Source organism: Lynx canadensis, chromosome A2, assembly GCF_007474595.2.
Source record: "Lynx canadensis isolate LIC74 chromosome A2, mLynCan4.pri.v2, whole genome shotgun sequence".
Taxonomy (NCBI): domain Eukaryota; kingdom Metazoa; phylum Chordata; class Mammalia; order Carnivora; family Felidae; genus Lynx; species Lynx canadensis.
Genome location: NC_044304.2, coordinates 113,512,713 through 113,534,961, shown reverse-complemented (window position 1 = coordinate 113,534,961; position 22,249 = coordinate 113,512,713). Strand labels below are relative to the sequence as shown.

The 22,249-nt window shown below is 39.7% G+C and overlaps 1 protein-coding gene across 1 annotated transcript in view; it reads right to left on the bottom strand.

Moving 5' to 3' along the window:
- DNAH11 (dynein axonemal heavy chain 11) overlaps positions 1-22,249 on the bottom strand; it is a 359,611-nt gene that overhangs the window by 290,488 nt on the left and 46,874 nt on the right. Inside the window, exons 9-11 of the mRNA XM_030308072.1 lie at positions 7,385-7,501; positions 863-1,000; positions 428-552 (exon numbers count right to left, since the gene is read on the bottom strand). Of these exons, the coding sequence (XP_030163932.1) occupies positions 428-552; positions 863-1,000; positions 7,385-7,501 (380 nt within the window). The remainder of the gene's footprint in view (positions 1-427; positions 553-862; positions 1,001-7,384; positions 7,502-22,249) is intronic.

Genomic DNA, 22,249 nt, shown 5'->3' with positions numbered 1-22,249 from the left:
ATGGTTATGAATTGTCTTTGCCTTAAAAGACAGTTGTCAAATTAATGGAACTCCAAAGATGTAACCAAATGTCAAAAGCAGAAAGTTACCAATTCCTACAAAGAAGAGAGGCAGGTACAGAAAATCTGCAAAATAAAAGGAGTGCTAGTTACTGAAGAAAAGTAACAAAAAGCTACCAACATATTGTCAGTGAAAACGAAAAGTGAAAAGAAATTATGTATGGACCTAAAGAGATGAAGTTTTAAGAGTCCCATTGAATGTATTTTAAAATCATGAGGATGAATCCTTCTCAACGAACTGAGCCAAGTAAGAGTCAAATATAAGGGCAAAGACTCTGTAAGTGCTAAAATGAACAGCTCGCTGACCCCCATAAAAATTGCCTGTCTCATTAGGACGGTTTTACCATGAAATAAGCCTAATAACTTACAAATACCGGAGAGATGCAAAATTGGACCAAAACGTTTGAAGTCGTTCAAGGACCTCTTTAGCCCATTTGATGTTGCCTGAGGTAAAAGGCATATTCCTGTGGAGAACTACATTTCCACGTTCAATCTGCAAATTGATATTTTGGTGAAGAGGAAGAAAGGAAATATGTAATCAGAGTGCATTCCAACCTTGTAAGCAATTGTTCATTTTGGTAGTTTTACAGTACAAATACATAAAAACGTATGCGTTAAGAACTTGAGTAGTAGGGTTATGGTCCTAAGCCAAGTTCATCTGCATAAAGAAACCAATTAAATAAAGGCATAAAAGGCTTAGGTACTTAGATACTCTTTAGGTATCATTAAATCAAGTCCCAATTGATGGTCATTACCCACAAAAATGATGCTGTGGATGTGCTCAACTTCACCCCCCTACTTACCTGCTTCACGTGTTCATTATACAACTGCTTACACATATCCAACTCCGCGTCAAACATGAGCACTAGTGTGCTATAATGTGGGCTGAAGATTTCCATGACAACCGGTTTCTCTAGAAAATTCCCAAATACGGTCAAAAGCTGTGAAAAATCAAAGTTACAAGGTTAAGAACTGTGGGTTTTTAATACAAATACTCCATTATTTCCCCCCATTAAACCTCCTATATGACTAGGGATAAAACAAAATTCTAGAACCCTAAGAGAATCCTGAAGTACCTCCAAATTGAAAACATTTGTCCAATAAAGCAAATACTAAATGTAAAGCAATTTCCCTGCCTCAGCAGAAAATGAGAGGAGTCAGAAATTAACTACTGCCTATCAGCAGTCTCTGCTCGCAGATAACACTACTTCCGCCTGCTGGGCACCAGGAACTGTTTTAGAAGAGACTGTGCAGATATGAAAAACAGAAGTAAAACGTGTGCCCTCTTTATTTGTTCTCCCCTCCTACACGTAGGCTCTTTCGATACAAGAATATCCATATGGAGACCCTCCAGGTCACACCTTTAGTAACTCTGCCGGGGGCACCTGGGTGGCTCAGCCGGTTATGCGTCCAACTCTTATTTCAGCTCAGATCATGATCTCACGGTTTTGCGAGTTCGTGGCCCTAATCGTGCTGAGCTGGCAGTGCTGAGCCTGCTGGGGATTCTGTCTCCTCCCCACTCAAGCTGTTTCTGTTTCCGTCAAAATAAATACACTTCATGATAATAATAGTCATAGTAAATTATACCGAATGTACCAGTTACTGTGATTGTCCTGCGCATGGCAGCCATGTTGCCTGCCACACCACCACCCAGCGACCCCCGACACGGTGGCCTCGGGCAGTAGTGGTGACCTGCTCCAAGGGCAACTATCCCACAGGCAGACATCTTTGACAGGAATGTCCTACCTCAAACTAATGCCTTGAACTCATCACATTCTCTCCTCCTCCAGAAAAGAATTGGGGCACAGCAGATTGAAGTCACCGTGGCAAAATTAGGAGTGAACAAAAACTATCAGCAAGGGGAGGAAACCAATAGGGAGACAGAAGAAAAAGAAGTGGACTGGAACAGGATCACATCACTGGCAAGCAGGACAGTAAAGGTCCTTCAGCCCTCCTCGCTCAGTCCAGGCTCCCCACCCAAATCCAAATGAACTTTCACCACCAGTTTCCACAAGGCTTAGCTATCTGAGGAGCCTGACCTTGTATCTCCACTAGCCTCCTGCCTTGTCTTCTGCCCCACGTGGATCCTTCTGCGTGCCGGAGTCAGACAGCTTTCCTTGCAAGCAAAACAATGTAATTAAAATGCACACTGTCATATAAGATGTGTTTAAATATTGCTTGCGAGGTGCCACGTACTGGATTTTAAGGGCCTTACAATGCTGTTGTCACATCTTTCAGATAAGAAAACGGAGTCGTGGAGAGGGAGTCATTTCCCCAAATTCTCACAGCTAGCGGCAGGGCTGCTGTTGGACACTGGGCAGTCTGGCACCAGGGCCGGGGCTTCCCGGTGCGGGCCCTAAACAACCAAGGGGTCATTTAAAATTATTTTGTCACTTGCTTACTCTGTGTGGGTTTCATCAAATGTCAGTTACTAGACCTGTTATATAGATATTTCTTTAAAAGAAGATACCTCCTCAAAGTCAGTAAACACCATCAAGATGGCAGAAAACCATACACCAACGTCTATGCCTTCTTAAGGTGTCCCTCAAAATTTTTTTTCTTTACAGGCATCTGGGTGGCTCAGTGGGGAAGCGTCCAACTTTGGCTCAGGTCATGATCTCACAGTGGGTGAGGTCGAGCCCCGCATCGGGCTCTGTGCTCACAGCTCAGAGCCTGGAGCCTGGTTCAGATTCTGTGTCTCCCTCTCTCTCTGCTCCTCCCTCACTCATGCTCTGTCTCTGTCTCAAAAATAAAAAAAAAAAAAACATTTAAAAAACTATTTTTGTTTTCTTTAAACAACAACTGTTGGTGAGGATGTGGAAAAAAAAAAAAAAAGCAATGCTGATGCACCGTTGGTGGGAATGCAAACTGGTGCAGCCACTGTGGAAAACAGTATGGAGGTTCCTCACAAAATTAAAAATAGAATTACCATATGGTCCAGTAATTGCACTACTGGGTATTTACCCAAATACAAAACACTAATTTGAAAAGATATATACACCGCTATGTGACTGTAGCATTATTTACAAAAGCAAAATATGGAAGCAACCCAAGTGTCTATCAATAAATGAATGGGTAGAAAAGACGTGGTATATGTACAATAGAATATGAGCCACAAAAAAAGAATAAAATCTTGCCACTTGTAACAGTATAGATGGATCTAGAGGGCATAATGCTAAGTGAGAGAAATCACTCAGAAGAAGACAACCCATGATATCATGTATGTGAAATTTAACGAAGAAAAAAAAGACGAGAGAAGAAGACTCAAAAACAGAGAACTGGTGGTTAGCAGAGGGGATGTGGGATGGATGATGGATGAAACAGGTGAGGGGTGTTAAGAGAACACATAGGATGAATATTAAGTAATGTACAGGATTGGGGTTTTTAATTGTTTTCTTTGTTTGTTTGAGAGAGAGAAAGGGTGTGAGCAAGGCTGAGTGGGAGAGGGGCAGACAGAGAGGGAGAATCTCAAGCAGGCTCCTGCCCAGGGCAGAGCCCGACTCAGGGCTCACTCTCACAACCAGGAGATCATGACCTGAGCGAAATCAAGAACTGGATGCTTAACCAATGGAGCTGAAGTAATGTAATGTACAGAAATGTTGAATCACTGTATTGTACACCTGAAACTAATTTAACACTGATGTTAATTACACTGGAATTAAAGCAAAATAATGGAGGGAAAAACCTGTTCTTTAAAAACAGCTTTCCTGTTAACATTTTCTAAATATTTACATAAACCACATTCACTGGAGGAAAAACAGCAACAACAACAACAACAAAAAAATTGTTCGAAGTAAAAAGTAGATTTAACTGTATCTTAGAGGTCAGTTTAGATACATTAGGTTTTTTTTTCCTCTGGTAATATCAATTATAACTACTATAGAAACTGCTAAACATTTTTAAACCTGCTTGGTTAGCGGCTACCTAGCAAAATGCAAATAAACTTTCTCCTTACAACCACTATTTTGTTGACTTTGGATTTTGTATTAACATTCAGAAGCAAACACTGACTGAGACTGAACAAAGAAGCGCAATCCTCCGACAGCAGGGAAATGCATTGATTTCCCAACATGCTCTTTCAAACACTTACTGTACTGACCACAAGTGAAATACCAGAAGCTTCCTGACCACATCTCATCTTGTCTACCTGATATGTTTAGTGAGACGTGACTCCAAGTGTAACAGAGAAAAGACACAGAGGCTATGGGGAGGCTGGAGAGCCAGGAAATGGTAAGAAGAAAAGTCTTAACCCTTTAGGCAGGTGCACATGACCAAGTAGCTAAAAATTACCCTCTGGGATGAGAACTGTGGTCACTGGCACCTCTTGCTTCCTTGTCATGATGGCACTGAGAGCTATTCTGTAAAGAGTATAAAAAACACTTCCCTTCCTATCAACCTCAAACGATTAAACATGGACTCCCACTACATGTTTCGTCTCTTAAATATCCCATTTGAGATCTTTAAGACGCACTGTAATTTTCTTCTAATTCCCACTTTCACTACGTAACATGGCTTTTCCTAAGGCTGTTGCCACCATTCAAGTACTAGCTATTTATGTTTTTTTCCTAGCTTTTCCTCTTTCCACAATTTTTTTAATTTCTTGCCACCTGAACCATTACACATGTCACACTTTTATCACTTCCACTTTCACTGTCTGAGGACTCCTCTAGACACTTTAACTCGCACACTTCAGTCTAGCTTCACGCAGACACACTACATTTCAGAGAAACATCCCTTCGCGTTTGGCTTTGTTTTGTTTTTTATTGAGTGTCGACACTTGGAGGCTTTGAACTACAGTTTCACATTAGAGGAGAACAGTGTTTGGGCCCAGCGCCCTTCCTGGTCACGTCTTTGCCAAGGGCAGGCATGAATCATGGTCTTGGGAAAAGCGTCTGCAAATATTTATTCCCTGGGACCCAACAGCCAACGGTCACAGTTTATCATCCTGTACCGGTGGCAGAGATCGTTTTTTCCTCAATAAGCAATCCTGTAAGTTTTGTCCTCTGCCACTTTTCTCCCTGCAGTCACCCTCACCAGGGTGTCATTCCATTACTCTGATGACCAGTCTACCCAACCCCAAGCAGTTATGAAGCGTTCGCTTCATAAGACACTGAAGGAAGGGATCTAAATATAACAAAAAACCTAAGATGATGTCCCACCCCTGCAGAGCTACCAGGCAGGAGCTCATGGTATACGTTTCCACAGACAAGGTACAAATATGGGGAAAGTTAAAGAAAAAAATACATGACAAAAAGACAAAGTTGTTTAGAAAAAGAGAAGTGGCACACACTAGAAGAGAATCCGTATCCACTGTTGTGCTAAGAGAAGAAGAGAGACTTGAATTAGAAGAGGTAGCAGGGGCGCCCGGGTGACTCAGGTGGTTAAGCATCCAACTTTGGCTCGGGTCCTGATCTTTCGGTTTGTGAGTCCAAGCCCTGCATGAGGCTCTCTGTCGGGCCAGAGCCCGCTTCATATCCTCTGTGCCTCTCTCTCTCTCTGCCCTTTCCCCAGTCGCACTCTCTTTCTCTCTCAAAAATAAACAAACACTATTTTTAAAATGTTTATGTATTTACTTTTGACAGGAAGGGAGCACATGCACAAGTCAGGGGGAGAGAGAGGGGGAGGCACAGGATGCCAAGCAGGCTCCAGACTCCGAGAGGTGAGCGCAGAGCCCGACGTGGGGCTAGAACTCCCAAACTGTGAGATCATGACCCGAGTTGAAGTCACACCAACTGAGCCACCCAGAAGCCCCATTTTAGGTTTTTTTTTCTACATTTATGTATTTATTTTTGAGAGAAAGCAGGAAGGAGCAGGGAAGGGGCAGACCAAGAGGGAGAGAGAGAGTATCAAACAGGTTCTGCGCTCTCAGCACAGAGCCAGACATGGGGCTTGAACTCACTAACTGTGAGATCATGACCTGAGCCAAAGTCGGACACTTAACTGACTGAGCCACCCAGGCACCCCAACATTAAAAAAAAAAAAAGGCTTTAACAACAACAACAACAACAACAGGTAGGAGCCTCTGTAAAGAGAACCATCTACATTCTTTCCTCTAGTTATTTATAAAAGCATGGAAAACAAAGTAGCTCCAGTAACAGAGAGTATGATACATTACTAGGTACCCATTACAAAAACAGTATTGAATTCTGCTATAAAAGAAAATATTTATGATTGATTGCTAAGTGAAAAAGGTTGCCGAGGGCCAGCCTATGATGTCACTTTTGTCAAAGAGATACATGTATGCATTTCTAGCCAAATAAAAAGTAGTGGTGGTATTAAATAGTAATTTCTGAGAGATGGGATCACAGGCAGCTTAATTCTACAATAACAGGCTATATATTTTGGGCAACAGCATCTCCATTTCATTTCCCAGCTCTTACAAAATGAACAACTACTTGATCCTTGTCAATTCTCCATGTTAAAATGCTTTCCCAGGCCAAGACAATTCCACCTTCACCACCAACTGACTGATCATGTGAATCTGAAGGTCAAAATCGGACAGTATCTTACATGAAGCCTGTGTCCATTCTCTTGTTTTGCACTGCCATTTTCAATGAATTGTGCCCAAGATTCCCTCGGCGTATTTCTCCTGAAACAGAAGCCTCAGTTCCTCTTGTGGGATGTCATCTGAATTTACATGTCACTTACAGTTCTTTTCTTTGACAAGCAAGTTTCATATATGTCTCTCTTCCTCATCTCATAAGCAGTCCTTTTGGGAGGTCTGCGACGATGCATTTCTTTTATGTAACTCAGAATACATACATAGCACACTGCATTTCGTCAGTTCTCTGTCCAACATTTTTTTGCATCTTAACATCTGAAAGCGGACTATGGTATATAATCGATGGAACCATAATTTTTTGGCACCACTTTCTTTATACACAAAATAATGGTGTGTTTGAAAACCTATGATGTCTTATACCTCATGAAACATAGTACCCAAAATGCTATTTGTTTCAGTCAGAGTAATGAAGTGGCCAGGTAAACCCAACACACGTAAACAACGGTAAAGAAAAAAATCTTAGATTAAGAGGTATTTCCCACTTTTCATGGAGGCTTAATTTTCAATCAGGATTTCATTGGCCATGCCAACCTCACTCTAAAGGTAACAAGAGCTACAACACTGCATCTGAGCAAAGATCAATGCCCCAAAGTCCTGACAATGACCTTGTCCAGGGTGCACATCATTCATCAGAGCAGTACGTAAAATTTAATTCAGGGAGGTGAATGCAAACAGCATGTGACTGGTTAATAGTTTACCTGGATCCGAAAGGAATGTATTCACTAGGAAAATATTTTTTAATGATAGCTTCTTCAGAACTAACCTTGAACGCAGCTTCTAAACCATTGCAGTTAAAGAAACCTTCACAAAGAATTGTCCCAAGCCTTCGGTCAAATTCCAAAGTTTTGGACTTAAACACAACATAATCACTTTCAAATTCCTGTAAAATTCAAAGGCAAATAGTTTATGAGAAAGTATCCAACAGTGAAAATAGCAATCACCGAAGCATGACCTGCCTCCCTCCCTCTCCTCCCCTGTGACACCCTTCCCCCTCCCCTTCTCTCTCCTCCTCCTTCTCCCCATCTCTCTGAATGTTTCATAGCAGGATTCCAGGGAAGAACGAGAAAGAACTCATCTAACTGTTCAAAACGGGAGCCTTACGGGAACACTGAGCATTTAGCACTGCCAGCCTGCGTTTCCACTGGCCTTTTCACCGGTGCAGACCTCAACATCAGCATTTGGACCCACAGTCTGTTGTCCTCCTCCCAATCCATTTTTTTTTAATCAGTGATAAAGCAAAGCTTTTCCGAAAATAAAAAAGAACCCATCTTCATTGTAATTTCAGTATACCTATAAGTTTAAAGAGGATGGTTTCTCACGGAGCAGAAAACCTACCCAGAAACACTATTTCTTCAGGTGAGAACAAAAATCACAGGTCTGTAAGAAAGCATCATTAGTGATACGGATGAAACACAATGCTCTTCCATTTTCCCTGTGTGTTAATATGCAGTTAACAACCCCCAGTTTCCTCCTAATAATAACCACCCACTCCCGTGATTAGAAAGAATGAAATCGTGAAAGAATAACTATCATCTGCATGGCACAGCAATTCACGGTCTTCACCGAAGAAGTTCCAGAAATTCACTAACACTTTGGGCTTTCCAGTCATGCTGCCTCTAGACTGTGTACCACCCATTTAACATCACGGAGTCCTCTGTTACCTGTATAAACAAAGCCTCATCTATTAATAACAGCAGTAATACTGATGGCTAACATTCAGTTTTCTGTTCTGAATGCTTTCCAATATTAACTCAACTTGCACAAACACCACATGATGTAGGTGATATTGTTTCCGCCTTATACGGGACAAAACAAACTCAGGGAAGTTAAATAACCTGCCCATAGTCACAGCAGAACCAGAGCGTAAATCCTGGCAACCTGACTCCAGAGCCCACATTCCAATCACAACGTTTGTAGGTTTCTACGAAGGAACACCCCCTGTGCTGACCCTTTAACACACCCTGACAACAGAGTGCAATGGCAACGTTCTAGGGCTCTGTGTGTCATATATCACAATGCTATATTTAGCATCTAGAGGAAGTCTCTAGGTCTGAACAAGAGATAGTCTCTTCACTCAAGATCAATGACTTTTAAAAGTAAACACAACTTCCCAACAAGTCTCAACAAGCCTAACTTATCCCTCTTCTCAGTACAACAACAAGAAGCTTACAATTTCAGATGCTCAAGTGTTCAACAGTTAGTAGTTAGTTAATAGCTCAAGGAGGGGAAAATGCGAATCTCGATCCCAACTATCTCTCTCTCTCTCTCTCTCCTAAACTGTTTTACTCATTCAACCCAAATTCAGAAGGTCAATGGCACCTCTCCCCATGAAAGTCTCACAGATAATTCAAAGTCATCTTGCACAAATCTGAATTCATCGTTTTCTCTAAAAAGCAGCTCTTTTTAGATATCCAACAGAAATTTCGGCCACCTCCTTTGCCCCCTTCTCTCTTGGTCAAGTGCTATCAATCTCTTCTCTTAACCACCTTGTGAGTATGCCAACTATGCTCCCTCTCTCCAGGCATCACTCTGGTCCAGATCACCACTACCATTCAGCTGGATTTCTGCTAAACACTTTCTTTGCCTCTGTTATTGTCTCTATGAATAATTCCTCAAAGTGCCGTCTAAATAAGCTTCCTAAAAAAAGAAATATTATGATGTCACTATTCATAATCCTCCAATTCATAATCCTTATTTTTTAAGATAAAGTCTCAAAAGTCTTACCACAGTCTATAAAACCCTATGTGATCTGGACCCCCTTTCACACTAGGAACCAGCCCCACCTGCCTGGTCATACCCATCCTCTCTCTCTGAAGGATTCAATTTTCCACTAATCCCTTCCTTTTTACCCACTCTTCACCTGCCTAATGTGTATTTATTTTTCAGTTCTATTTATCTTTCAGGTACTTTCTCAGTTTCCTCTCACTTCCTTTGGCAAAGGGGCCCTTCACAAACATTCTCCTAGCGCTCTGTATTTTTCAAATCCTAGCACTGAGCCCACTGGATTATTGCCTACCTGTATTCTCCCCTGGAGTCAAAACTCTGGGAGTATAATGAACAGGTTTAGTAGTCAGAGTCACAGTCCCCATACTTAATGGGGTTCTTGGCACACACGTGTTTCTCAATAAATACTTATTAAAGCATTAACAATATGCTGGAATTACTCAAGGATCATTATAAACTTTTTTTTCCACCTTGGCAACTGCAAAATTGCCCTTATTAGTGACATGAGAAATTACTGAAGTTTTAGCTAGAGAAATGCCCTGATTTGACTTAACTCCTAAAAGGCACTCGTGCTACTGAGTGAAAAATAGACCCTAATGGAGCCAAGACAGGGGCTAAGCAGTTTCGGGGCAAAGGCAGTAATTCAGGTCAGAGATGAGATGTGGGTATAATCTCAGGGTATGTCTGGCAGAACCTGCTGTTTATCATGGGTAAAAGAGCAAGACCGTGAATGACTCCAAAGCCGTGCATCACATGTGCCATCTAATGAGATGGAGACAAGGAAGAGTAGGTTGGAGTACAGGTAAAGGAGAGGTTCAGTTTTGCAAGTTTATATTGAGATGTCTATCAAATATTTCAGCTCAGATGTTGAGTGGGCAGTTGAACATATGCTACGTGTTTGGGATTTAGAAAGACCCTTAACCATTACGTATAATGTGCGACAGGCTTTTGGAACATGTTCTTTATGCAAATTCAAGAGGTTACTCTGTTTCTATTCTGAGAGTTTTCATCAGAAAAGGACACTGAATTTGGTAAAATGATTTTCATGCATCATTTAACATAATCATTCTTGTCTTCTTTAAAACTGTTAATATGTGGATTTTCAAATATTAAACCAGCTTTGCATCCCTAAAATAAACCTCACTTGCACATGGTATAGGTCCTTCTTCTGTGTTGCCAAATTCTGCTTACTAATACTTTGCTAAGGATTTTTAGCTCTAGATTTATGAGGGAAAATAGTTTGTACTTTTCCTTTTTTTTTTTTTTTTTTAATTATCTGCTCTGGTCTGGTAATCAGGATAACTACTAGCTTCATAAAACAAATTAGTAAGTGTTCCCTCCTCTCGTATTTCTGTAAGAAACTGTGTAGAACTAATATTAATTCCTAAATATTTGGAAATAACTGAAGAATTCTCCAGTTAAACAGTCCAGGCCTGGATATTTCCTTTGGGGAAGTTTTTTTTTTTTTTTTAAGTTTATTTATGTATTTTCAGACAGAGACAGAGGGAGAGAGGAGCAGACAGTGAGGGAGAGAATCTCAAGCAGGCTCTGCATTACCAGCGCAGAGTCTGATATGGGGCTCAAACTCACGAAACTCTAAGATCATGAGCTGAGCCAAAACCAAGAGTTGGACGCTTAACCGACTGAGCCACCCAGGAACCCCCCTTTTGGGAGGTTTTTAAATCACAAATCCAATTTTCTTAGTAGTTATATTATTCAAATTTTCCATTCATCACAGGGAAAAAAATGTCAACCACATGTGGTGATGGATGTTAACTAAACCTACTGTGATCATCGTTTCTCAATCTATGCTCATGTCAAACTCATGTTGCACAACTAAAACTAATTAATCAATGTTATATGTCAAATGTATCTCACTTTAAAATGTGTTTCTGGGGCGCCTGGGTGGCCCAGGTGCTTAAGCATCCAACTTCAGCTCAGGTCATGATCTTGTGGTTCTTGAGTTAGAACCCCACATCAGGCTCCCTGCTGTCAGTACAGAGCCCATTTCTCATCCTCTGCTCTCCCTTCTCTGCCCTTCTCCCACTCGCACACTCGCTCTCAAAAATAAACATTAAAAAAAAATTTTAATGGCACAAAAACAGACACTCAGATCGATAGAACAGAATAGAGAGCCCAGAAATGGACCCACAAACATATGGCCAACTCATCTTTGACAAAGCAGGAAAGAATATCCAATGGAATAAAAACAGTCTCCTCAGCAAGTGGTGCTGGGAAAACTGGACAGCGACATGCAGAAGAATGAACCTGGACCACTTTCTTACACCATACACAAAAATAAACTCAAAATGGATGAAAGTCCTCAATGTAAGACAGGAAACCATCAAAACCTTCGAGAAGAAAGCAGGCAAAAACCTCTCTGATCATGGCTGCAGCAACTTCTTACTCAACAGGTCTCTGGGGGCAAGGGAAACAAAAGAAAAAAATGAACTACTGGGACCTCATCAAAATAAGAAGCTTCTGCAAAGTGAAGGAAACAATCAGCAAAACGAAAAGGCAACCGATTGAATGGGAGAAGATATTTGCAAGTGACATATCAAATAAAGGCTTAGTACCCAAAATCTAGAAGGAACTTATCAAATTCAACACCCAAAAAACAAAGAATCCAGTGAAGAAATGGGCAAAAGACAGGAATAGACACTTCTCCAAAGAAAACGTCCAGATGGCCGACACATAAAAAATGCTCAACATCACTCATCAGGGAAATACAAATCAAAACCACAATGAGATACCACCTTACACCTGTCAGAATGGCTCACGTTAACAACTCAGGCAACAACAGATGTTGGCGAGGATGTGGAGAAAGAGGATCTCTTTTGCATTGCTGGTGGGAATGCAAGCTGGTGCAGCCACTCTGGAAAACACTACGGAGGTTCTTCAAAAAATTAAAAATAGAACTACCCTACGACCCAGCAATTGCACTAGGTATTTATTCAAGGGATACAGGTGTGCCATTTTGAAGGGACACATGCACCCCCATGTTTATAGCAGCACTATCAACAATAGCCAAAGTATGGAAAGAGCCCATCGATGTCCATCGATGGATGAATGGATAAAGAAGATGTGGTATATATATACAATGGAGTATTACTCGGCAATCAAAAAGAATGAAATCTTGCCATTTGCAACTATGTGGATGGAACTGGAGGGTATTATGCTGAGTGAAATTAGTCAGAGAAAAACAAATGTCATATGACTTCACTCATATGAGGACTTTAAGACACAGAACAGATGAACACAAGGGAAGGGAAGCAAAAATAATATAAAAACAGGGAGGGGGAAAAACATAAGAAACTCTAAAATATGGAGAACAGAGGGTGACTAGAGGGTTGTGGGAGGGCGGATGGGCTAACTGGGCAAGGGGCATTAAGGAATCTATTCCTGAAATCATTGTTGCACTATATGCTAACTCATTTGGATGTAAATTTAAAAAATAAAATAAAAATTTTAATTTATCTATTTCTCATTGGATGAGCTGTGATAGTTCTGGTATTTGAGGAATCGGTCCATTTCTTCTGGGTGTCAAATTGATGTGTGCAGAGGTTGTTTTTTGTTGCAATATTCTCTATTATTCTTTTGATGTCTGCAGAGAATGTAGTGGTAGCCCATTTTATCCCTGATACTGGTAATTTGCTTTTTCACTTTGTCTTTTCAAAGAATTAACTCTTAGTTTCATTGATTTTTCTCTATTTTTTAAATTTCATAGATCCATTCTCTTTACTGTTTCCTTCTTTCTAGTTGCTTTGTATCTACTTTGCTCTTTTTTCTAGGTTTTTTGTTTGTTTTTTTTTCCTCTAGGCTCTTAAAGTGAAAACCTCGACTACTGTTTTGAGACTTTTTTAAGCTATACATTCTGAGTGCTATCACTGTCTCTCTCAGAACTGCTTTGGCTGTTCCCACAAATTTTGATAGGTTCCATTTTCAGTTTCATTAAGTTCTCTATATTTTATTTCCCTTGACACTGTTCTTTGATTCATGGAATATTTAAAGATGTGCTTCTCAGTTTCCAATGTTGAAATTTTCCTGTAAGGGGTGCCTGGGTGGCTCAGTCGGTTAAGAGTCTGACTCTTGGTTTCAGCTCAAGTCATGATCTCACAGTGTGTGAGTTCGAGTCCCGCATCAGGCTCCGTGCTGACAGCACAGAGCCTGCTTGGGATTCTCTCTCTCTCCCTCTCTCTGCCCCTCCCCCACTCAGTCTCTCTCTCGAAAATAAATAAAACTTAAAAAAATTAAAAAAAAAAAAGAAAATTTCCTGTTATGTTTACATTATTGATTTCTTTTTGATGCCATTGTCAACAAAGAACATATTCTGTACAATTTCAATCTCGTACATTTGTTAAGGTTGTCTTATGGCCTAGATATGGCATCTCCTGGTATATGTTTCCTGAGCACTTAAAAAGAATGTGAATTCTGCTTTTGTTACATGGAGTGCCTTATAAACATAGATTAGATCCTTCTGGTTGATGTTAGTGAGTTCTTCCACATCCTCGCTCATTTCTGATTCACTTGTTCTTTCAATTTTCAGAAGGGGCCAATGAGGTCTCCAACTTGGAATGTGAATTTGTCTCTTTTTCTTTTCAGTTCTATCAGTTTTCAACCATATATTTTGCTGCTGTCTTCTTTGGCGCATACACATTTAGGATTGCTATGTCTTCTTGGCGGACTGACCCTTTTATCAAGGGTCTACAAATCTACAATATAATTTTAATCTACAAATTTGATTATATTTGAGGCAAATTTCTGAAATAAAGCATACAGTAGGGTCATATTTTTTAGTACACTCTTGCAAGCTCTTTGTATTGGTGTATTTAGATCATTTACATTTAAGGTAATTTTTGCTACATTAAGGCTTAACTGTCAATATTTTTTTTGTTTCTTTTCAGTTGTTTTCCTCCATTTCTTACTGTCTTCAGCTCTAATTATTTGAATTTTTTTTAGAATTACATTTGATGTAAATATAGTGTTTCAAATGTAACTCTCTGTATTGTTCTAGATTTTATATCTAGATACATTTATAAATTATTACATTATGTGTCCATCAGTTATCACTGTCTAATGTCATTGTCTTTCACCAGTTAAAGTATGAAATCTTACCCTCCAGGGGCGCCTGGGTAGCTCAGTAGGTGAAGTGTCTGACCTCGATTCAGGTCATGATCTCACAGTTTGTGAGTTCAAGATCTGTGTCAGGCTCTGTGCTGACAGCTCAGAGCATGGAGCCCGCTTCACATCCTGCATGTCTCCCTTGCTCTCTGCCTCTCACCCACTCCTGCTCTTTCTCCAAAATAAATATTAAAAAAATTTTTTTTTTTAAATCTTACCTCCCACAACCAATGAGTCAAGGAAGAAATCACAAAGGAAATCAAGGCTATCTTGAGATGAGTTCTAAGACGATGGCAGAGTAAGAGTAACCTGAGCTCACTTCCTCCCATGACACACATTTAATGTAAGTCCTTCGGAAAATGATCTAAAGATTAGCAGAAGAGATCATCCACAGCTAAAGACAAAGAAGAAGACACATTGAGAAGGGAAGAGGGGGCAGAGATGCAGTTGAGCACCAAACCCCCAGGGGAGGGACCCCCAAGTGGGAGGGATGTCACAGGTGTGAAGGTCCTCCCTGAGGAATGTTATCAAGCCACACATTAAGCACCCCAGGCCATGGGGATCTGTACCTAAAGACCTGCTCCTACAACACTTGGCTTTGAGAAGGGCTGCACTCCAGGAGAGGCAGAGGATTACAGGAAACTGAGACTGTTCTTAAAGGACCAGCACACTGTACCACTATGCCCAAGGCCTAGCACAGAGCAGCAGTTGGTCAAGCCACCTGGGTTATAAGTGAAGGAAATCTACTGACTTAATTTTAAGACGTGTGCTGAAGGGGAAGGGATCTACAAGAGCTTTCTCAGAGAAAGAAAGTGCTGGTGGGTGCCATTTTTCTTGCCCTCCTTCAATCTAGCTGGCTGGATGCTTGCCAGAGCTGGTTCTGACACTCTCCATCTGTACTGCTAGCACTCACTGTTGACCCCAGAATTCCCCTGCAGACCCACCCTGCCAAGTGGCTCCCGTCCCCGACACACCTGGCAGTCCTGGCCGGGACTGGCACCGCACGCCCCCTCCAAAGAGGCTCCTGGGGGTGGAGGGGGCATGCCCACACAAGCTTACCCTGATCTCTCAGCCAGCTATGCCAGGAGCTAATCCTACCCACCAGCCAGCCTGTAGCAGCTATAGCCAGGCCTCTCAGCTGGGCATACCAGGGGCCAGACCTTCCCACCAGTACACTCCCAGTAGTCACAGCCAGACGCTGCAGACAGATGGGCTGGGGGGAAGCAGCACTCACCAGCACAACTACAGCAGATGCAGCCCAGGCACAACAGGAGGGTGTATACCGCCCACACAGGGGACACCACCGGACCACCTGGTGCTGGGCACTAGGGGGCACTGTACTACTGGGCTCACAGACTGCCTTCTAAATAACACCACAACCTTCAAGACCAGGAAACACAGCTGACCTACATAATACATAGAAATAAACAGAGTGAGAAAAAATGAGGTGACAGAGGCATATGTTCCAAACAAAAGAACAAGATAAAATCTCAAAAAACTAAGTGAAATGGAGATAAGCAATCTATCTGATAAAGAGTTCAAAGTAATGATGCTCACTAAACTTGAGAAGAGTGGATGAAATCAGTGAGAACTACAACAAAGAAAGAAAATACAACCTATCAGAACTAGAGAATACAATAAAGGAAAAATACAATAAAGGAATCAAGAGCAGATTAGAGGATGCAGAAGAATGAATTAATCATCTGGGAGACAGTGTACTGAAATGGACTCAAGCTGAAGAGCAAAAAGAAAAATGAGCATATAGTAAGGTACTTTTAAGACAACATCAAGCATAACAACATTCACCTTATAGGTGTCTCAGAAGAGAAAGAAAGAAAGAAAGAAAGAAAGAAAGAAAGAAAGAAAGAAAGAAAGAAAAGAAGGAAGGAAGGAAGGAAGGAAGGAAGGAAGGAAGGAAGGAAGGAAGGAAGGAAGGAAGAAAGAGGCAGAACACTTATCTGAAGAATAGCTGAAAATTCCCTTAAACTGGGGAAGGAAATGGACATCCAGGAAAAAAAGAGAGAGCCCCAAGCAAGATGAATCCAAGGAGGTCTACATCAAGACACAAAAATTAAAATGTTAAAAATTAAAGAAAAAGTAATCTTAAAGCAGGAAAAACAATTACTTCTGTACAAAGGAAACCCTAAAACACTATCAGCTAATTTTTCAACAGAAACTTTGTAGGACAGAAGGAAATGGCGATATATTCAAAGTGCTAAAAGGAAAAAACCTACAACCAAGAATATTCAACCTATTGAATATTCAACCTAGCATGCAAAGTTATTCAGCATTGAAGGAGAGATCAAGTTTCCCAAATAGAAGAAGTTCATCACCACTAAACCAGCCTCAAAAAAAATGCTAACAGAACTTCTTTAATCAGAAAAGGCAAGGCCATAAATAGAAGAAAACTATGAAAAGAAAAATTTTCACACTAAAAGCAACAGGAGTGTACTACATCAATCACTTACAAGGCTAGTAATGAAGATTAAAACAAAAGTCAATTCCTAGATAGAGCTGGATTGTATTACACTAAGCAAAGTCAGTCAGAGAAAGACAAATACCGTGATTTCACTCATATGTGGAATTTAGGAAACAAAACAGATGAATGCATGGGAAGGGAAAGAAAGAGAGGAAAGAGAGAGAGAGAGAAAGAGAGAGAGAGAGAGAAAGAGACAGAGAGAGAGAGAGAGAGAGAGAGAGACAGAGAGAGAGAAGGAAACCATAGACACCCTTAACAATAGAGAATAAGCTGAGTGTTGATGGAGGGAGGTCTGTGGGGGATGGGCTAGATGGGTGATGAGTACTAAGGACAGCACTTGTTATGCTGAGTGTTATATGTAAGTGATCAATCACTAAATTTTACTCCTGAAACTGTATTACATTATATGTTAACTGGCTAGAATTTAAATAAAAATTTGGAGCATAAAACAAAAAAACAAGGTAATTCTATCTACAATAATTGGTTAAGGGATACACAAAATAAGATGAAAAATTTGACATCATATACATGAAACATGCAGTAGGAAATAAAAATGCAATGTTTTCAGAATGTGTTCAAACTTACCACGTGTGCTACATACAAAGGGTATTAAATATGAATCTCATGGTAAAGACAAACCAAAAATCAATGATATACAAAACATTTACAGAAAGGAATCCAAGCAAAACATTAAAGAAAGTCATCATCACGAGGGAGAAGAGCAAGACAATACAAAAGAAATACAAAAACAACCAAAAAAAAAAAACAAACCCCAATTAAAATGCCACTAAATACATACCTATCAATAATTACTCTAAATGTAAAAGGTCTAAATGCTCCCATCAAATAACATACAGTGAATGAATGGAAAACAAAATATGACTCAACTGTATGCTGCTTACAAGAGACACACTTCAAGGGCGCCTGGGTGGCTCAGTTGGTTAAGCATCCAACTTCGGCTCAGGTGATGATCTCGCGGTTTGTGAGTTCCAGCCCCGCGTCGGGCTCTGTACTGACAGCTCAGAGCCTGGAGCCTGTTTCAGATTCTGTGTCTCCTTCTATCTCTGCCCCTCTCCCACTTGTGCTCTATCTCTATCAAAAATAAACGTTAAAAAAAAAAAAAGACACACTTCAAACCTAAAGATACATACAAACTACAAGTGAAGGGATGGAAAAAATATTCCCTTCAAATGGAAGTGAAAAAAAAAAAGCTGAGGGTAGCAATACTTATGGTAGACAAAAGAGGCTTTAGAACAGTGACTGCAGGAGCAAGGAGGTGGCTCAGTCAGTTAAGCATCTGACTCTTGCTTCTGGTTCAAGTCATGATCTCACAGTTTGTGAGCATGAGCCCAAAGTCAGGCTCATGCCAACAGCATGGAGCCTGCCTGGGATTCTCTCTCTCCTCTCTATGCCTCTCCCCCTGCTCGCATGCACTCTCTCTTTCTCTCTCAAAAGAAACTTTAAAAAAAAAATTGACTGCAAAAAGAGACAAAGAGCATTACATAATGAAAAAGGGATCAATCCAACCTGAGGCTATAACAATTTTAAATATCTATGCACCTAAATATATGTTTAATAAGGGGTGCCTGGTTGCCTCAGTTCATTAAATGTTAGACTTCAGCTCAGGTCATGATCTTGCAGTTCATGGGTTTGAGCCCTGCGGGTCAGGCTCTGTGCTGACAGCTCACAGCCTGGAGCCTGCTTTGGATTCTTTGTCTCCCTCTCTGTCTGTCCCACCCCTGCTCATGCTCATGCTCATGCTCTCTCAAAAATGTGTGTATATCAAAAAAATTAAAAATACATATATTGACATGTAAAGCAAATATTGACATAAAGGGAGAAACTGACATTAACACATTAATAATAGGAGACTTTAACATTCTGCTTACATCAGTGGATAGGTCATCCAGACAAAATCAGTAAAGAAAGAGTGGCTTTTAACAACACAGTAGGCCAGATGGGCCTAAAAGATATATACAGAACACTCCATCCAAATACAGCTGAATACACATTCCTTTCAAGTACACACACAACATTCTCCAGGATGGGTCATTTTAGGACACACAACAAGTCTTGATAAATATAAGAAGGCTGAAATCCTATCAAGCATCTTACTGACCACAACACGATGAAACTAAAAATTACAAGAAAAACTGTAAAATACAAACATATGGAGACAAAACATGGTACTAAACTACCAGTTGGTCAATAAAGAAATCAAGGAGGACATCAAAAAATATCTGGAGACAAAAACAATAACAAAAAAAGGTGGACACACAATGGTTCAAGATCTTTGAGACTAAGTTAAAGCAGTCCTAAGAGGGAAATAGAGTGTGATACAGGCTTTCCTCAAGAAATAAGAAAAATCTCAAAAAATCTAACCTTATACCTAAAGGAACTAAAAAAAACGCAACAAAGCCTAAAGTTAGAAGGAAATAATAAAGATCAGAGAGGAAATAAAGACTAAAAAAAAAAAAAAAGAGAGAGAGAGAGATCAAATCAATGAATCTAGGAGCTGGTTCTTTAAAACAATAAAATGAGAAACCTTTAGCCAGTCTCAACAAGGGAAAAAGAGAACTCAAAATCAGAAATAAAAGAGGAAAACAGGGGCACCTGGGTGGTTCAGTTAGTTAAGCGTCCGACTTTGATTCAGCCATGATCTCACTGGTCGTGTGCTCAAGTCCTGCCTGGGGCTCTGTGCTGACAGCTCAGAGCCTGGAGCCTGTTTCAGGTTCTGTGTCTCCCTCTCCCTCTGCCTTTCCCCTGCTCATGCTTGCACACTCTCTTTCTCTTTCTCTCTCTCTCTCAAAAATAAACATTAAAAAAATTAGAAAAAAAAAATTTTTAAAGAGGAAAACAGTAACACAAACAACAACAACACAACAAACTCCACAGAACTAGAAAGGATTAGAAGAGACTACTATGAAAAATAATACCCCAGCAAAGCAGACAACCTGGAAGAAATGGAAAAATTTCTAGGAACATGCAATCTTCTGACAATCAGGAAGAAATATAAAATATGAACAGAACAATTACCAGTGAGAAAAATGCATCAGTAACCAAAAAACTCTCAAACAAAAGTTCAGGACCAGATGACTTCACAGGTGAATTCTACCAAACACTTAAAAGAGAGTTAATACCTATCCTTTTCTAACTATTCCAAAAAAAAAATCTGAGAGGAAGAAGTACTTTCCAATTTATCCTATGATGTCAGCATACTGATACCAAAACCAGACAAAGGCACTACAAAGAAAGAAAATTACCAATCAATATCCTTGATGAACATAGATGCAAAAATTCTTGACAAAATATTAGCAAATCAATTTCAACAATATATAGAAAAGATCATTCATCATGACCAAAAATACATTAACAAAATGAAAGATAAAAATCACATTATCATCTCAACAGATGCAGAAAAAGCATCTAGCATAACTCAACATCCATTCATGATGAAAACTCAACAAAGTAGAGTTAGAGGGAACACACCTCATGATAATAAAGGTCATCTATGACAAACCTGCAGCTAACATCATTCTCAAAGGTAAAAAGATGAAAGCTTTTCTTCTAAGATCAGGAATCAGACAATTATGTCCACTCTTGCCACTTTTACACAACATAGTACTGGAAGTTCTTGCGAAAGCAATTAGATGGGAAAAATAAATCAAAGGCATCCAAATCGGAAAGAAGTAAAACTATCACTCTTCACAGATGACATGGTACCATATATAGAAAACCCTAAAGATGCCACTAAAACAAAACCTATTACAATGAATGTAATCAGTGAAGCTTCAGGATACAAATTAATACACAGAATCCTGTTGCACTTCTATACACTAAAGAAACCATCAATAGGAAAAATTAAGAAAACAATTCCACTTACAAGTGGGTAAGAATAAAATATCTAGGAATAAATTTAACCAAAGACATCAAAGACCAGTACTCTGCAAACTATACAACAAAGAAAATCCTAAAACTAGACGGCTTTACTGGTGAACACTAGCCAACATTTAAAGAAGAATTAACCCCAATCCTTCTTAAACTCTCCCAAAAGACTGTAGAGGAGGGAATACTCCTAACCCATTCTATGAGGCAAACACTGCCCTGACACCACAGCCACATAAAAATACTACAAGAAGGGCAAAGTGTAGACTGGTACCCCTCCTCAGTCATGATGCAAACACTCTCAACAGAAAGTAGAAAACAGAATCCACCAGCTTATTAAAAGGATTATACACTATAACCAACTAAATTTCTTCTTGGAATGCAAGGATGGCAGGAGACAATCACTGTAGTTCACCAAAGCAATAAAATCAAAGGAAAAAAAAAAAAAACCTACACAATCATCTCAACCGATGCATAAAAAACATGACAAAATTCAATTCCCTTTTAGGATAAAAACACTAAGAATGGAAGGAAACTTCCTCAACTTGATAAAGGTCATCTATTAAAAACTGCCAAGATAACAGCACATTCAATGCTCAAAGACTAAAATCTTATCCCCTAAGATCAAAAACAGGACAGGATGACCAATTTCACTCCTATTCAACATAGCATTAGAAACACTAGCCAGAACAATTATGTAAGAAAACAAATTTAAAGTATTCAAATTGGAAAGAAGTAAAATTATCTCATAACACATACAAGGATTTTTTATGTAGAAAACCCTAAAGATTTTATGCCCCTCCTCCAAAAAAAAAAAAGCTATTAGCAGTAATATATTCAAAGTCATAGGATACAAAATCAATATGCACAAGTCAGTTGCAGTTCCATACCGATGGTGATGAACAATAAAGGTGGACCCTGACAAATATACAAAAATTAACTCAAAGTGGATCAAAGACCTAAATATAAGAGTTCAAGTATAAAACTCTTAGAAGAAAATACTGGAGAAAATCTTCATGACATTCATTTAGCAATCATCTCTTGGATAGGACATCAAAGGCACAAACAACAAAAGAAAAAAATGGATAAATCTGACTTCATCAAAATTCAAAAACTTTTTTGCATCAAAAAACATTATCAAAAAAGTGTAAAGACAGAATGGGAGAAACTACTTGCAAGTCTTATATCTGATAAGGGATTAATGTCAAAAATGTAGAAAATAACCTCCAAGCGAACAACTGAAAAAATGGGCACTAGACTGGAATAGGTATTTCTTCACAGATATAAAAATGGCCAATAGGCACATAAAAATCATGACCAACACACTAGTTATTAGAGAAATGCAAATTAAACCACAATGAGATGTCACTTCACAGCCATTAGGATGGCTATGGAAAGAAAGAAAAGAAAGAGAAGAAA